The 16,481-nt window shown below is 38.6% G+C and overlaps 1 protein-coding gene across 1 annotated transcript; it reads right to left on the minus strand.

Moving 5' to 3' along the window:
• Positions 1-14,811: 14,811 nt before the first annotated feature.
• On the minus strand, positions 14,812-15,356 carry LOC141649176 (uncharacterized). Its single transcript, XM_074457872.1, has 2 exons — positions 15,080-15,356; positions 14,812-14,963 (listed from the first exon to the last, which is right to left on the minus strand). Exons 1-2 carry the CDS (start codon positions 15,354-15,356, stop codon positions 14,812-14,814), a joined length of 429 nt encoding a protein of 142 aa, XP_074313973.1.
• Positions 15,357-16,481: the final 1,125 nt, after the last annotated feature.

Consider the following 16,481-nt stretch of genomic DNA (forward strand, 5'->3'; position numbering starts at 1 on the left):
AGATGGTCTTGGGTGATGATGGTGGCCGGTGGGATATACGTGGTGGAGCCGGGTTTTAATGGATGAATTTGGTGGAAGAAAGATGGGTGAGTTAATTAGCAAGGATAAAACGGTCAATTTATGTCGTTTTTTGAAATAAGGTATTAAGTTTGGAAAAAAAATGAGATTTTAGGTATAAGTTTTGAAAAAAATTTATCCTAGGTATAAATTTTGAAAACTTATGTTATAATAGGTATAAGTTATCAATTTACCCTGATGATAATGACATGTGATTAGCAAAATAACTATGATGAAATGTATATATGAAATTCCTAGAGAAAAAAACTATAATGATAATAACTTAGTAATAAAATATAATCAACTAATAACAATATGGAAATGCTAAAAACAATAATAAAAACAATGGAACAACGAAAATGGCTAATGAATTAACAAAATAATACTAGAAATGAAATTATGTAACAAAGGAAATGGAACTTTGAATAAGAACACAAATAAAAACCAAAGTAACTTGAATGGAAAGCTTGAATGAATAAATTCAAATGCTAAGGAAAATTGTTTATATCAATAAGGAAATGCTTAAAGGAATTTTAAACTATTTTGAAAACTGAAGTTTTTGTGTGCTTAAGCGTATGAAAGTATGTCCTAAATGACGGATTCAACACCCAATATATAAGAACAAGGGGTTAAAACGTAAGCGTCTTAACTATGGGTCACCCCGATCGGGGACACCCCACCCCGGTTGGGGACGTGGTAATCCGAGTTATTGTCCTTTAATTCTTGATTAATTAGCAAATGGAATCCGATGACACCTCTTAATACCTCTTAATTCCTCGACTAAATGCACAAAAGGGAATCCTAAGCTTGCAACCTCACTTGATTATTTGGACTTCATTTGGGCTTTCATTTTTATTTCTTTACTTATGCACCAACCCAAGTTGGTTTCATGCTCGGAATTTTCCAATTCTTCCCAAAATGCCCTTCTATGGTCAAGTCTTGTTTCCATTAACTTTGTGAACTTTGGTGCTTGCTAATTTAACGGGATAAAGCCAATGAATGCTTCATTTCCTACAAAATGCAATGAGTACAAGCAAAAACACCTAGAACATGAAATCAGCTCACAAATACACTTATAAAAGTTCAATAATCAAATAAAATCGAGCTAAAATAGGGAGTAAAATCATATATAAACTAGACACATCAGTTTCAAATCTATATACTTTACTACGGTACTATTAATCTTTCTTCATTAATTCAAGTCATAATTTCATTATTACTTTGCCATTCATTTTACATGCTTCTAAACATGATTTTCTTTATTGTTATTGTTGTTATCATCATTAGTATAAGTAGCTAATTTGTTTATATAGGGTGAGAATGAATCTAGGTTGTTAGAAGGAGTTTTATGTAATACTACGGTTTTCTAAGTCTGTTACCCTGCCGAATATGGCTTACTCGGCCGAGTAATACGTCGTGTATTTCTGGTCAGGCTGCTGTCCAGGAATTCTCGGCCGAGTATGGGAATACTCAACCGAGTAGGGGATACTCGGCCGAGTATACTCTATACTCGACCGAGTATCCGGTCTAATGGTGTTTATTTTCGCGGTTTGATTTAGAGAGGATTAGAGTTATATAAACGAGATTTACAGTTTCTTAATCACTTTTTACCAAAACCTAAACTTTCAACGTAACTCTAATCATCTCAAATCTCCCTCAAGTTTATGGATCTCTCGTGATTCTTGTTCATCCTTCTTTCGCGTCGATTGTGTCGGTAAGGCTCAAGTTCAATGAGTTTATCAATTTGTCTTTTAGGGTTTGCCCTAGTTTGTGATTTTGGGGGAAAGGGGATTTTGGCATGATTGTAATTGAAAGTGTATGGTTATTGTTAGGTGGAGACTTCGCAGAGGAGCCGTTTTAGCTTGCTTGATTGTCTCATTTCAGATGGTGCTAAGGTAGGGTTTCCCAACTCATTTTACTGTATAATTGATTTAATGCATTATTGTGATTAATTGATTTGATTAATATTGTGATTGATTGTTGTTGGTGTATTGGAGTTTGGGTGTTGGAGTTTAGATGGTTGATGATGTTCGTGAGGTGCGTCCTCGGCTGAGTGGAGTCAGTTGCGGGAGTGGCTTCATGCCCTTAATTCGCCCTCTGTGGAACCCGCCATAGAAGGGGATGTGCACATTAATGTATATGATTATCGCTCTTTGATAAGCGAGGTTTAGGTGGGCAAGGTTGCGGTCCCCCACTAGAAGGGCTACACACTTTAGTGTGTAGTCAGTTATGAGATGTGATTGGGAGTTGGAGGTGGATTGTGGAACAGATGTTTATCTTTATCGTACTTTGTCTTATTTTGATTATGCAGTAAACTGACCCCGTTGTTGTTTTGTAAAATCTGTGGTGACCCATTCGTGGATGGTGAGCAGATTGTGATAGGTGATGATGGTCTATAGCTATGGGGACGAGATGGGGAGTCATTACTTCGAGTCTAGCTTCCGCTGTCACAAGATTAGCTGTTTAGATTCAGTTGTTGAGTACTAGTGAACATTTGTTTTGGATTTCGTTTTGGAACTTGTAATCGTTAACTTTAACTATATACTTAAATAAATGTTTTGGAATGGTAACTTTTGATATACTAGCCTCGGGAAACCGAAATGGTACAGTCTCTCATGCTAGGGTGGTCCTGGTAAGGCACCTTGGTATGTGGGGATGTTATAAAGTGGTATCAGAGCGACGATTCTGAAACCTAAAACCAATGAACCTAATGAACATAGGTTCTCTAATTAAAATGAATCCGGGGAGAGTTGTTTGGAGCTACCGCAAAGACTTGGGAGACGTCCCGAAGTCGCATTGAGGCCCTTACAATCTCGAGCCGGTCAACATGGGGGAGTCTTGGGGACCGTTGTGTGTTTAAAGTTATGAGTGTCGTACTTGTAACTGTGAATCTTGTGAATCGTTGGATGAAGTGAAAAGAAAATTGTGTAATTTGAACATGGTATATATGAGGAAGTGAATTGCGTAGTTGAATATGATAGACTTTGAGCATGATATGTGTTTATTACTTGGCTTTCAAAAGGGTAGTGAAGTATTATATATATTGCATGATAAAGTATGTTCACGGAAGTTTATAGCGCATTTTGTCATGACTCGGCTGAGCAGGGCGGGTACTCGACCGAGTAGGGGATACTCGGCCGAGTAACCAGGCACTCGACCGAGTGTTAGTTGGTGTGTACGTAGCAGTAGCTACTGGTTGTGATTACTCGGCCGAGTATTAGGCATACTCGACCGAGTAGTATACATACTCAGCCGAGTATGTTCTCTGTGTTTTTGGCGTTGGCTACTGGAGTGTAACACTCGGCCGAGTAGTAACAGTACTCGACCGAGTAGTCCGTACTCGACCGAGTATTTAACCGTACTCAGCCAAGTACTTCTTTGGCGGATAGTCTTGTTTATTTTGAGTCGTAGGCTATATGCTTACGTTTCCTTGCTTCTATCAGCTCAAAATGCCGCCAAAGAAGTCAGCAGCATACATCCGAGCCACTGAGATGAATGTGGATGAGGTCGTTCATATGATTGAGCAGCAGGATGCATTCCTGGAGGCTCAAAAGAACGTGGGAAAGGGAGGTGAAAAACCGGTGGACGCAACCCATCTAAGCACTATAATTGCTAGCTTCAACCCTTCGACTTATGAGGGCTGAGGAGAGCCTAAGCTGCTCGATAACTAGCACCACGAGATGGAGAGTCTTCTTGAGGTTGTGAAGTGTCCGGCGGAGTTGGCCGTCGAACAGGTGGCTTACTACCTAAGAGGTGAGGCCGGGTTTTATTGGCATAACGTGAAAGAGGATGTCAGAGTATACTACAAGGACGCGGGATACGATGTTATACCGTGGGCAGGTCTAAAGAGCGCTATGAGGGAATATTTTGTGTTGGATCATATCCGTCACAAACTAAGGGCCGAGTTTGATTCTTTCACCATGGCTCGGATATGACTGTCACGGAGTACTATCACCGGTTCCTAGAGTTATCACATTACGCAGAGGATATGCAGCTGGGTCAGCGAGGTTTATCTCTTCGTTTCTAAAAGGGGTTGGCTCCTAAGATCATGGATAGACTACCGGTTGGGGTACTTAGCGATCTGAAATAGGTATATGCACGAGCGGGGCATGCCGAGAGGTTGATGGACTTGGCCAAGGAGGCTAAGGAAAGAAACACTGAAAAGAGAAAGGCAGAGAGTAGGGTGGCAATCAGTCGGGCCATAATAAAAGCAACCAGGGTCAGTCTAGGGTTTCTCTGGAGGGTCCGGCTATACAGGGGGTTCTCGAGCATGGGGAAGAGGAGTTAGTCGGAGTACTAGTGACAACTCCAACCTTGCCTGCTTCAACTGTGGCGGAGTGGGTCACAAGAGGCACGACTGTACAGGGGTGGACCCAATATTTAAAGTCTGGGGCAGCAAAAAAATTTAGAGGGAGACAGTCTCTCATGAGACCTACTGTTTTAGGATCGAGAAAAATATACAATACATAGCTTGTTTAATCTAATTCACAATATATATAACGAGTAAAATGACAGCTTACATAATAACTTAAAATTTTGTTGCTTCCCAACTAAAATAATTAATTCATGTCATATTCATTACTAATTTATGATTTATTAGTTTATTTCTAAAAAACTTATCTTGCAATTTAACGAATTTTTATTGCTTTCGTTTTATATACGTAGAATTTTTTATACTTGCTTTGTAAAATACCACAAAAAATAAACTCTTTACAATATGATTCGAGAACATAAAAATGTGGTACCAAAAGTATCAATGCGTTAACTTTAGATATTCTACCCATTGACACTTCGAATAAACATTTACTTAAATGCATTTAAGGAGCATAAAAAAAGAGGGTATATGCACTTTATGGGAATTGTACCGAGGACCATTGGTATGAAAACAAAGCCTTTACCACTGAACCACATGATGTTTGCTATTTATTTAATGCGCCAATATGTATTTATCCACTATTACGCAATATTTGGGGTAGCAAGAATCAATCCGCTCAGCCAATTTTTTTACGTTTGGGGTAGAGGACGCCACCCCTTGCTACCAGGTGGGTCCGCCCCTGACTGTACTAGTGCCAGAGTTGGAGGAGGCTTTTCGGGAGCTTACCAGGGGAACTTTTCTCAGGCTCCGAGCCATAGTTTTGCTAGCAACAAGCCATCTGGGTCATGCGGCAATCGTGGAGGGCAAAACAATAATAATGGCGGTTTCAACCGCAACAGTGGAGGATCCTATCAGCGCCCGAACAACAGTGTGACTCAGAACTCGGCAGCTAAGCCGACTACTTCGAACACCTCGATCCAGGGTGGAGGTCTGAAAAGCAGCGGGAAGCTCTTTATGATGGGAAAACAGGAGGCAGAGAACGATGCTCATGTGGTTACCGGTACCTTTCTTGTTCATAATACACCGTCTTTTGTTTTGTTTGACTCAGGGGCAACCCATTCTTTTGTGTCTAGGGGTCATGCTTTAGCTATGGGTTTGGGGGAGTATGAACTTGTAAAGGATAATGTGTTTATACCTTCTGGGGAGTCGGTGTCTTGTTTTAAGTTGTATAGAGATGTGTTCATGTTGGTAGGAGAGGTAGACTTACTGGTCAACTTGTTAGAGTTTCCTATAGATAGGTTTGAGGTCAACTGGTTGGGTAAGTATGATGCTAAGATAGATCGCAGACAAAATAAAGTATCATTAAAGGGTCCCAAGGGTGTTAGAGTATCATATAAGGGGTTTGTTGTGAGGCCAAAGTGTAAGTTCATCGCTGTGATGGACTTTAAAGTCATGTTTAAGGAAGAGGTGTCCCTTGATTCTTTGATAAGTGAGAGATACAAGTATGGAGAAGTTGATGACGTCCGATATACATATGGTTGGGGAGTTTAGTGATGTATTTCCAGATGAGATACCGGGCTTACAACCTAAGAGGGATATCGACTTCAATGTTGACCTCAAACCGGGGACAGGTCCTATATCTAAAGCATTGTACCGTATGGCACCTAAAGAGTTGGAAGAGTTGAAGAAGCAGATGAATGATTTATTAAACAAAGGGTATATCCGGCCTAGTTTGTCACCGTGGGGAGCACCACTGTTGTTTGTGAAAAAGAAAGATGGGAGCATGAGGCTATGCATCGACTATAGAGAACTGAATCATGTCACGGTGAAGAAAAAGTATCCTTTGCCAAGGATTGATAATCTTTTTTACCAACTAAGTGGTGCATGAGTGTTTTCAAAGATCGACTTAAGGCCGGGTTACCATCAGTTGAGGATAGTAGATGAGGATATTCCTATGACAACTTTTCGGTCATGTTATGGTCACTATAAGTACGTAATGATGCCTTTTGGGTTGACGAATGCACCAGTAGTTTTCATGGATCTTATGAACTGGATTTTCAGCCCGTTCTTGGATAGGTTTGTGGTTGTCTTCATTGATGACATCTTGGTCTACTCTAAGACTAAGGAGGAGCATCTAAGATTAGTTTTGCAAACTTTGCAAGATAATCAGCTATATGTCAAGTTATCCAAGTACGAGTTTTAGCTAGAGAAGGTGGCTTTTCTGGGTCAAGTGATATCTAAAGAGGGTGTGTCGGTGGATCCTAGCAATATTGAGGCAGTGATCAAGTGGGAATCACCAAAGAATGTTGCTGAGATTCGGAGTTTCTTGGATTTATCTTGCTACTACAGGAGGTTCGTGAAATATTTTTCTACGATCGTGAGGCCTATGACCGCTTTGATGAGGAAGGAGACCAGATTTCGTTGGGGTGAGAGTTGTGAGACGACATTCCAAACCTTAAAGGAGCGTTTGACCACAACTCCTATATTAGCTCTACCTGAGGGAAGTGAGAACTTTGAAGTGTACATCGATGCTTCAAAGAATGGTTTGGGTTCTATTTTGATGCAGAATGGGAAGGTTATAGCTTATGCGTCGAGGCAGCTGAAACCGTATGAGGAGAACTATCCTACCCATGATTTGGAGCTGGGTGCAGTTTTTTTTTGCTCTTAAGATTTGGAGGCACTATCTTTATGGGGCAACATTTAAGGTGTTTTCAGATCATAAGAGTTTGAAGTATATCTAAACTCATAAAAAGCTTAACATGCGAGAGAGGAGATGGATGGAGCTGATTAGGGACTATGATATGGAGATCATCTATCACGAGGATAAGCCCAATGTTGTGGCAGATGATTTGAGTGGAAAGAGTGTTGATTTGTTCTGTACATCTATGTCTTTACTGAAGCTGAGGGATAAGATGTCCAAGATGGGGATTCATATGATTCGGAAAGCGGATACCATCGGGGACATGATGATCGAACCAGATTTGTATGATGATATAATGAGGAAATAAGAGCTTGATCCAAAGATTCAAGAATGGAAGTCACGGGTAGAGAGTGGCATGGTTTCGAGGCTTTTTATCCACACGGATGAGAGTGTTCATTTTGATGGGAGATGGTGTGTTCCTAGTGATACAGATTTGAGGAGGGTGATCATAACTGAGGCTCATTGCATTTCTTATTCAGTTCACCCAGGGGTGACAAACTCTATAAGGACTTAAAGAAGACATTTTGGTGGCCTAACCTGAAGAAGGATGTGGCCGAGTTCGTGGCTAAGTGTCTAACCTGCCTGAGAGTAAAGGGTGAGCAACGAAGACCGCAAGATAAGATTCAGTCACTTGAGGTACCAGAGTGGAAGTGAGAGTCAATCTCTATGGATTTAATCGTGGGGTTACCAAGTACTCAGCAGGGTAACAATATGATTTGGGTGATCGTCGATCGTTTAACAAAGTCAGCTCACTTCATTCCGATGAAGGATACTTGGACCAAGACACAGCTAGCTTTGTGTTATAGAAAACATGTGGTTCGGTTACATGGTGTGCAAAAGGATATAGTGTCGGATCGAGATGCGAGGATTATATCACGGTTCTGGCAAGAGTTGCAGGATTTCATGGGAATGACCTTAAAGATGAGTACAACTTTTCATCCTGCGATAGATGCTCAGACTGAGAGAACTATAAAGACTTTGAAGGATATGTTGAGGGCTTGTGCCTTGGAGTTCGGTGGGAGTTGGGAAGATAGGCTGGACTTGATTTAGTTTTCTTACAACAACAGCTATCACACCAGCATTGGAATGGCACCGTTTGAGGCTTTGTATGGCACGAAGTGCAAGAGTCCGATTTGTTGGGACGACAGTGCAGAGACGGTGGTTTTAGGACCACAGATGGTGCAGGATATGATTGAGCAAGTTCGTCTGATTCATCAAAAGATGAAAGCAGCTCAAGATCGCCAAAAGGGTTATGCAGATTTTCACCGCAAGGACGCCGAGTTCGCAGTGGGTGACATGGTCTTGTTGAAAGTGTCACCTACGCGAGGGGTGATGAGGTTTGGCAAGAAAGAGAAGTTGAGTCAGAAGTTTATGATGCCCGTATGAGATCTTAGATCGTGTAGGAGAAGTAGCCTACCGGCTAGTTTTACCACCAACATTGGATCGAGTCCACAACGTGTTTCATGTTTCGCAGCTCCAGAATTATGTGAGTGATCCATCACATGTGTTTGAGGTTGAGAACATAGAGCTTGATGAGTCTCTAACTTATGCATAGGTTTCTAAGGTGTTTTGAACAAAAAGTGCGCAAGACAAGGAACGGTGAGACCGTCTTATTAAAGGTACTTTGGTCTAATCAAAATGTGGAAGAGGCCACATAGAAACCAGAGGAGTCGATGAGAGAGCGTTTTACTCACCTTTTTGATCAGGTATGTTTGGTTACGGGGACGTAACCGTTGTCTTTTTAGGGGGTACGGGATGGTCGCATGCTTGTTTTTGGGTTATTTTGAGTTAGCTCCGCTATATTTTGTCATATTTCCTGTTTGAGTTGGATGTTTTGTCTGTTATACTAGGAGTTGTTTGGTACTTGGAGTAGTTGTTGTGTTGTGGTTGTTGGTTTTGTTTTGTGTTTAGTGTGAACTTCGGGGACGAAGTTATTTTTAAGGAGGAAAGATTGTAATACTACGGTTTTCTAAGTCTATTACTCCGCTGAATATGGCTAACTCGGCCTAGTAATGCGTTGTGTATTTCTGGTCAGGCTACTGTCCAGGAATACTCGGCCAAGTATGGGAATACTCGACCGAGTATGGGATACTCGGCCGCGTATACTCTATACTCGACCGAGTATCCGGTCTGACGGCGTTTATTTGAGCAGTTTGATTTAGAGAGGATTAGAGTTATATAAACGAGATTTACAATTTCTTAATCACTTTTTTCCCAAAACCTAAACTTTCAACGTAACTCTAATAATCCCAAATCTCCCTCAAGTTCGTGGATCTCTCGTGATTCTTGTTAATCCTTCTTTCGTGTCGATTGTGTCGGTAAGCCTCTAGTTCTATGAGTTTTGTCAATTTGTTTTTTAGGGTTTGCCCTAGTTTGTGATTTTTGGGGAAAGGGGATTTTGGCATGATTGTAATTGGAAGTGTATAGTTATTGTTAGTTGGAGACTTCGTAGAGGAGCCGTTTTAGCTTGCTTGATTGTCTAGTTTCAGATTGTGCTAAGGTAGGGTTTCCCTACTCAGTTTAATGTATAACTAATTTAATGCATTGTTGTGATTAATTGATTTGATTGATATTGTGATTGATTGTTGTTGGTGTATTGGAGTTTGGGTGTTGGAGTTTAGATGGTTGATGATGTTTGCGAGGTGCATATCCTCGGCTGAGTGGAGTCACTTGCGGGAGTGGCTGCACGCCCTTGATTCGCCCTCTGTGGAACCCGCCACAGAAGGGGATGTGTACATTAACGAACAGGGTTATCGCTCGTTGATGAGCGGCCTTAGGTGGGCAAGGCGGATGCGGTCCTGTCGATACCCAGTATATGCCGAGTCTCCAACAAACACCCGATGAGTATCGGAGTACAACATGCTTAGGAATCGATACGTTTAATCGACAGTTTTGTATAACTATACGTAGGAACACTCAAAACGTTTTCGAAAACAAAACATTTTCAAACTTGTCTAAAGTACCTGGAGTATTTTATGCACGACGACGGGGTCGCAATGACACTAACTAGAGTCAAAACTGACACTGGACCAAAAACCGACTTAAAAATTCAAATCCCGAGTCCAACAACGAGTCAAACACAAAAAACAAACATCACAAAGCTTCCATGTTAAGTATACCCGAAATGTTTGAATGGTCAAGTACAATCATGCCATCCAAAACCTGGGATTGAACAAATCATGATTTCAATTGCGTGATAGTGACAAGACAGCTCGAAGACCCGCGAAATGGCTTACGCCTCTTTGAGTAGCCCATGCGGCCACGTCGCTCAAAATGCATACAACCACTCAATCTTTTATTAGTACCCCTCAAATGCCACAATTTGAAAGGACGCGAGTGTCCGCACCTTCATTTCTCCCTAAAAATTCTAGACTCGACTTCTTAAGTCACAAATCGACAAGTGTTTTTGACCTACTGATCGAAAATACAAGCCATACACATTGTTTGGTACCGTCATCGTGCATTAAACAACTTGACCGACCATCTCGACCAATGATGTGACTCATATTTGTGCACATTTAGTCCTCGAACTAGCCTCGTTCCTATGCTTTCTAGTGCTTATTAGGGTCGTTTTTTATCTTTATTTCCCTACATTGCATATTCTTTGAGGTTTTGTGTCCTTGGTAGGAGAGGATTGCTAGCCTTGCATTTATGGAGCCAAGTAAAGCTAAATAGTGTGCATCTACTAACCAATCATCAAAGAGGAGACCATTACTAAAGGCCTAAGTGAATAAATCAAGTAGAAAGGGGCAATGATGAAGACCCCCACGACCCCTCAACGATCCCCACAGATCCTTAGGCAGTCAAAGAAGGAGAAGAAGAGTTGATCAAAGATCCAGGCGTCCTGAGCTCAAGTCGGGCGTCTCGAACCTCAATCCGGGCGTCTCACCGCCAGGTCGAGCGGATCCCTGGGCAGCACGAGCTTATTTCAAGGCCAAGTCGGGCGGCTCTCTATAGGACTTGCAAAGCACTAATCTTTTTCTTAGGGACTTAATCGTCATTTATGCACTTAATTACCCTAATACTTGTACTTAGGCCCCGTTCTTTCTGGCTTTTTTTTTAGAGCCGAATCGAATCGATGAATGAATGGAGCTGAATCGCATGAATCGAATCGAATGGAGTGAATGAATGAATTGAGATGAATGAATGAATGGAGCCGAGCCGAATCGAATCGGGAATTTGAAATGAATGAATAGAGTGATTGAGAGAATTGAACTGAAATAATAATAATATAAATACTAAATATAATAATAATAATAATAATAATAATAATTGATGAATAAAAGTTTGCGTTTTATTTTATTTTTCTTAAAAATAATAATAATAATAAAAATAATAATAATAATAATAATTATTATTATTATTATTATAACAATTATAGTTATTATTATTAATATTATTAATATTATTAGAAGAAGAAGAAGAAGAAGAAGAAGAAGAAGAAGATTAATAATAATAATAATAATAATAATAATAATAATAATAATAATAATAATAATAATAATAATAATAATAATAATAATAATAATAATAATAATAATAATAATAATAATAATAATAATAATAATAATAATAATAATAATAATAATAATAATAATAATAATAATAATAATAATAATAATAATACTAGTAATTATACTAATTTGAAAGACTAACTAGGTAGCCACCATGAACCACGGTTCACCGTCAATCTAATTAGGTGAAATAATGGAGCACCGATTTGCTAGATTGATGTTCAAAATCTAGCCATTTATCATCCTAATTTGTCTGATTAGGTAGCCATCACGAAGCACCAACAATCCTAATTTAATTAACTAGATAAATAAAAATTAACAGACCCTAATTTCATCTTTAACAAATAAATAAAATTTGGTTGATTAATTAAAACTCAACAAATAATATTAATAATTGATAACAAGTAATTAATTTATTATTTGGTAAATTAGAATCCATCTTGTGAGTTTTAAGTCATTTGAGCAATTAAATTAAGTTTTAGGGAAAATATGGATTTAAGAGTTCACTTGGTTCAGTTTTAGGTGAAAAGGGTACAAAATAGAACGTTATGAAAAAGTGTATGTGAAAGAGTAAAGTTCGTATATGAACAAATAATTAGGTATTAATAATAGTATTATTAAAATTAACAATGTTATTAATAATATTATTATTAATTAATATTCATGTTCATATTAATATTAATAATAATAATAATAGTTATATTAATATGAATATTATTGATTTTAATAACCATAATATTCATAATAATAACAATAATGAGGATGATTAATTAATAATAAATTAATGATGATGATGATGATGGTGGTGGTGGGGGTGATGATGATGATGATGATGATGATGATGATGATGATGATGATGATGATGATGATGATGATGATGATGATGATGATGATGATGATGATGATGATAATAATAATAATAATAATAATAATAATAATAATAATAATAATAATAATAATAATAATAATAATATTAATAATAATAATAATAATAATATAATATTAATAATATTAATAAAACTATTAAGTTTAAGATTCGCAAAATTGAAATTGGCTGAATTTAGTGGAGTGAATCAAGTGAGTGAATTTGAATCGAATGGAGCGAGTGAAATGAATCGAATCGAATAAGAATAGAGAAGCTGAACTAAACGATCGAATCGAATCGAATAGATAGAAATGAATCGAATCGAATCGAATAGAGCCGATTTGAACTAAAGTGGGCTGAAAATAAGCCAGACAGAACATGGCCTTAGTATAAATACCCCATTGTGTTAGGGGATTAATCACCAAGTTAGAATTTAGCTTTAATCAAGTTTATACATTATTAATCAAGTTATATTACTTAATTCAATACTAATCAAATGTTAATTCCTCTTTAATCATTCAAGTGTTCTTAGTTCTAGTTGGGTAATTCGAAGACTATTTTTGTTTATTGAAGACTTGACAACTTTTTATCATCCATCAAGTGTTCTATTATTTTTTGCTTATTATTTGGATCTTCCTTAAGTTGTTATAATCCCTTTTACACTTGTTTAATTAATTATTGCTTACTCATTCATCATGTTTAACTTTGCTAGTATGATTGACACCTTTATTAGCATGTTTACCATAGTTATGAGTGAGTAGTGTCTTAGCTAGGGTTAATGAGAGATTAGGGGAACTAAAACACGGGGGGTAGATCCATACATAATTTAATATGTTTTTATAAGATTGCTTGCTTGTTGTTGTTTCAACTTATGCTTATGTTATGCTTGATAAATTGCTTGATTGAAAACCTTGCATGCATACATCTCTTATCTATTCAACAAGACTTGTAAGATATAAACTAACTCGAGTCTTGTTAGATCATGCATAAAAGTTGAATAGGAAGAGACTAAGTCGAATTGTAGGTGTTGTACAGTCTTGATCGACTCGGCTCCGGGACCCAAATCTTCCTAGGAATTGTAAGACATAAACTAACTCGATTCCACTACAATAATAATTTGCTTGCAACTATGTAAACATGTTTGTATGATCACCACCATGAATCCCCTATGAACCCACGACACCCTAGTGCCTTAATCTATTGTTTACAAACCCCTACATAAGTTGCTTGTTTTGCCTTCATTTCTTTACATTTCATTGTTAAGTAGTGTAGTTTTTTTTTTCGGTAAAAATGTAAGTATATTAATAAAGCAACGTAACCATATACAGCAATATGTGCGATCGTTTAACGGACTCGTACACAACATGCCACACCCAGCCCAATACACCATAGCCCTAAACCGAGCCCAAATAAACAAAACAAAATCAGGGGAAAGTCAACCAACAAAACAAATCATAAAAGGATAAGACAACAAATCCCAGAAAATCCCCAATTTAGAACCCTAAAAAATCGCGAATCATCATCTTCATCATCGATCCAGGAGAACTCTTACCATTCCTCCATCTCTCAGGTTGCCATTCTTCTTTGCAAAAAAGAACCGAGCCTTTAAGTCCATAATGAGTTGTCTTGCAAGGGGAGACGGTCGTATAACATATGCATTCATCCTGCAGTTATTCCGTTGCTGCCAAATATTGTAGATACAGGCGTTGAGCACGGCGTTAATTATCCCCTTTTCATCTCTGGTCCCTCCTCTGGACAATCTCCAAGCTAAGAGGTCATCAGTAGGTATATCCATTCGCAGCCACTCCCCTACAAGGGTGATGACTTCTCTGCTGTACCTGCATTCGAAGAAAAGATGGTCCAGATCTTCCACTCCACTGCCGCAGATATAGCAGGTAATGTTGCCTTTGATCACTAAATTACACAATTTAGCATTAGTGTTCATATTCCCCAGTTGATATATCCATGATATGAAGCTGTGTTTTGGAATGGACCATTTGTTCCAATGTGTCCGTACCATTGAACTTTTTGCCCCTTCTCCCTTAGCCATTCATATCTTTTGCTACAGTGTATTCCTGGCCATTTTGAGTCCACCAAATTTGTTGCTGATATGCTGCAGTAAAGGTTTCTTTCGTTTGGCATATTTTCCTCCAACACCAGCTTGTGGCAGTGTTAGGGGAATACGAGTGCCAATCCTGTCCTCTTAGATAAGTATGATTTGCCCATCTCACCCAAAGGTGATCAGGTTTAGTAACTAACCACCATACCAGTTTTCCAACTGAAGCTTTGTTCCAAATACTGTCATTCTTTAGCCCCAAGTCCCCTTCTTGTTTAGGTCTGCAAACTTTGTCCTATGAGACTAAAGGAGATCTTCTGAAATCAACACCTCCATCCCTAGAAAGTTTTTGCAGATACTTTCAATTCTAGCAATGACTCCATTAGGTAGGATAAAAATTGAAGCCCAGTAGTTTTGTAGAGTTTTAAGGATTGATTGGATAAGAGTTAACCTTCCTGCATAGGACAACTTTCTAGTCCCCAAACCCCTTACTCTGTTAATGACTTTGTCTATGAGAGGCTTGCGATCATTAGCAGTCAACCTTGTAGTTTTTATAGGCACCCTAAGATACCTAAATGGAAGGTTCCCTCCACCAAGCCTGACACCTGCATAATTTCTGCTTTCAAACTGTCAGGGACACGATTAAAGTAGGCATTAGATTTCCCTTTGCTTAAGTTCAAACCAGAAGCTTTAGAAAAGATAGCAAAGGTTCTTAGAACAGTCATCATAGAATAAGAGTCTCCTTTGCAAAAGAGCAAAAGATCATCTGCAAACATCATGTGAGTAAGCTTCAGAGGCTTACATAGAGGGTAGAATTTGAATTCATGAGTATTTGTTATGTAAGCCATCAGTCTAGACAAATATTCCATGCAAATTGTGAATAACAATGGTGATAGAGGATCCCCTTGCCTCAGACCCCTTTGACCTTAAAAGAGTCCAAAAATATCTCCATTAAGGTTGAGAGAATAGGTTGCTGTGGTCACACATTGTATCACCCAATGTCTAAATTGAGAAGGAAATCTTAGGGCTTTAAGCATTTAATGTAAAAAACCCCATTCAACAGTGTCATAGGCTTTCTGTAAGTCCATATTAATCAGGCATCTAGGAGAAACTGCTTTTCTCTCATAAAGCTTAATAATATCTTGACATATCAGAATGTTCTCCATAATACTCCTTCCTTTAATAAATCCTCCCTGAGTAGGGGAAATTAAGTCAGGGAGTACATTGGCCAGTCTATTGCACAACAGTTTGGAAATGCACTTATAAAGAACGTTGCAACAAGCAATATTCTTGAATTGAAGCACAGTAGTAGGCCTATCAATTTTAGGGATCAGAGTAATGAGAGTAGTATTCACCTGTTTGAGCAAGCAGCCTGAATGAAAAAAATCCATCACAGCTTGAGTTATCCCATCCCCTGTAAGCCCCCAAGTATCCTTGAAGAATTTGCTAGAATAGTCATCTGGACCAGGAGCCTTGTCATTGGGAATATTGAACATTACTGATTTGATTTCTTCAGGAGTGACAGGAGACAAAAGAGATTGAATGTGTGCATCACTACAAACCTCCCCCTTCCTAACAATAGTCTTATTCACCTTTTCAGTGGGACTGTGAGAGCCTAGCAACATTTGATAATACTTCAGGAAGCCCTCCTGAATCCCCTCTCTGTCAGTGTGTAACTTATTCTCATGGTCTATAATGTGATGGATGAAGTTTTTATTCCTCCTTGCCTTGATAATGCCATGAAAATATGCTGAATTCATGTCTCCTTCTGCTAGCCAGTGAGCTTTTGCTTTTTGTTTGAGAAAAGCCAGCTTTGACACTTGAAGCTCCCTGGCTTGATCACTGACTTCAATCTCCTGCTTGATTAAATCTTTATCACCTGGGCTTAGAGTTTGCTTCCTCTGAATTTGGACCAGATTTGTCATTGCTAGGTCAGCCTTGCTCTCAATATCAGAGAAGCTATTTTTATTTAG

The sequence above is a fragment of the Silene latifolia genome, chromosome 3 (assembly GCF_048544455.1).
Source record: "Silene latifolia isolate original U9 population chromosome 3, ASM4854445v1, whole genome shotgun sequence".
Taxonomy (NCBI): Eukaryota; Viridiplantae; Streptophyta; class Magnoliopsida; order Caryophyllales; family Caryophyllaceae; genus Silene; species Silene latifolia.

Bases quoted from the DNA above. Each gene is read 5' to 3' on its own strand.
- LOC141649176 (XM_074457872.1), bottom strand. From the start codon at position 15,356: ATGGCTTACATAACAAATACTCATGAATTCAAATTCTACCCTCTATGT. The intron at 14,964-15,079 runs GTATCTTAGGGT...TGTCCTATGCAG, and splicing joins GGAGGGAACCTTCCATTTAG to GAAGGTTAACTCTTATCCAA.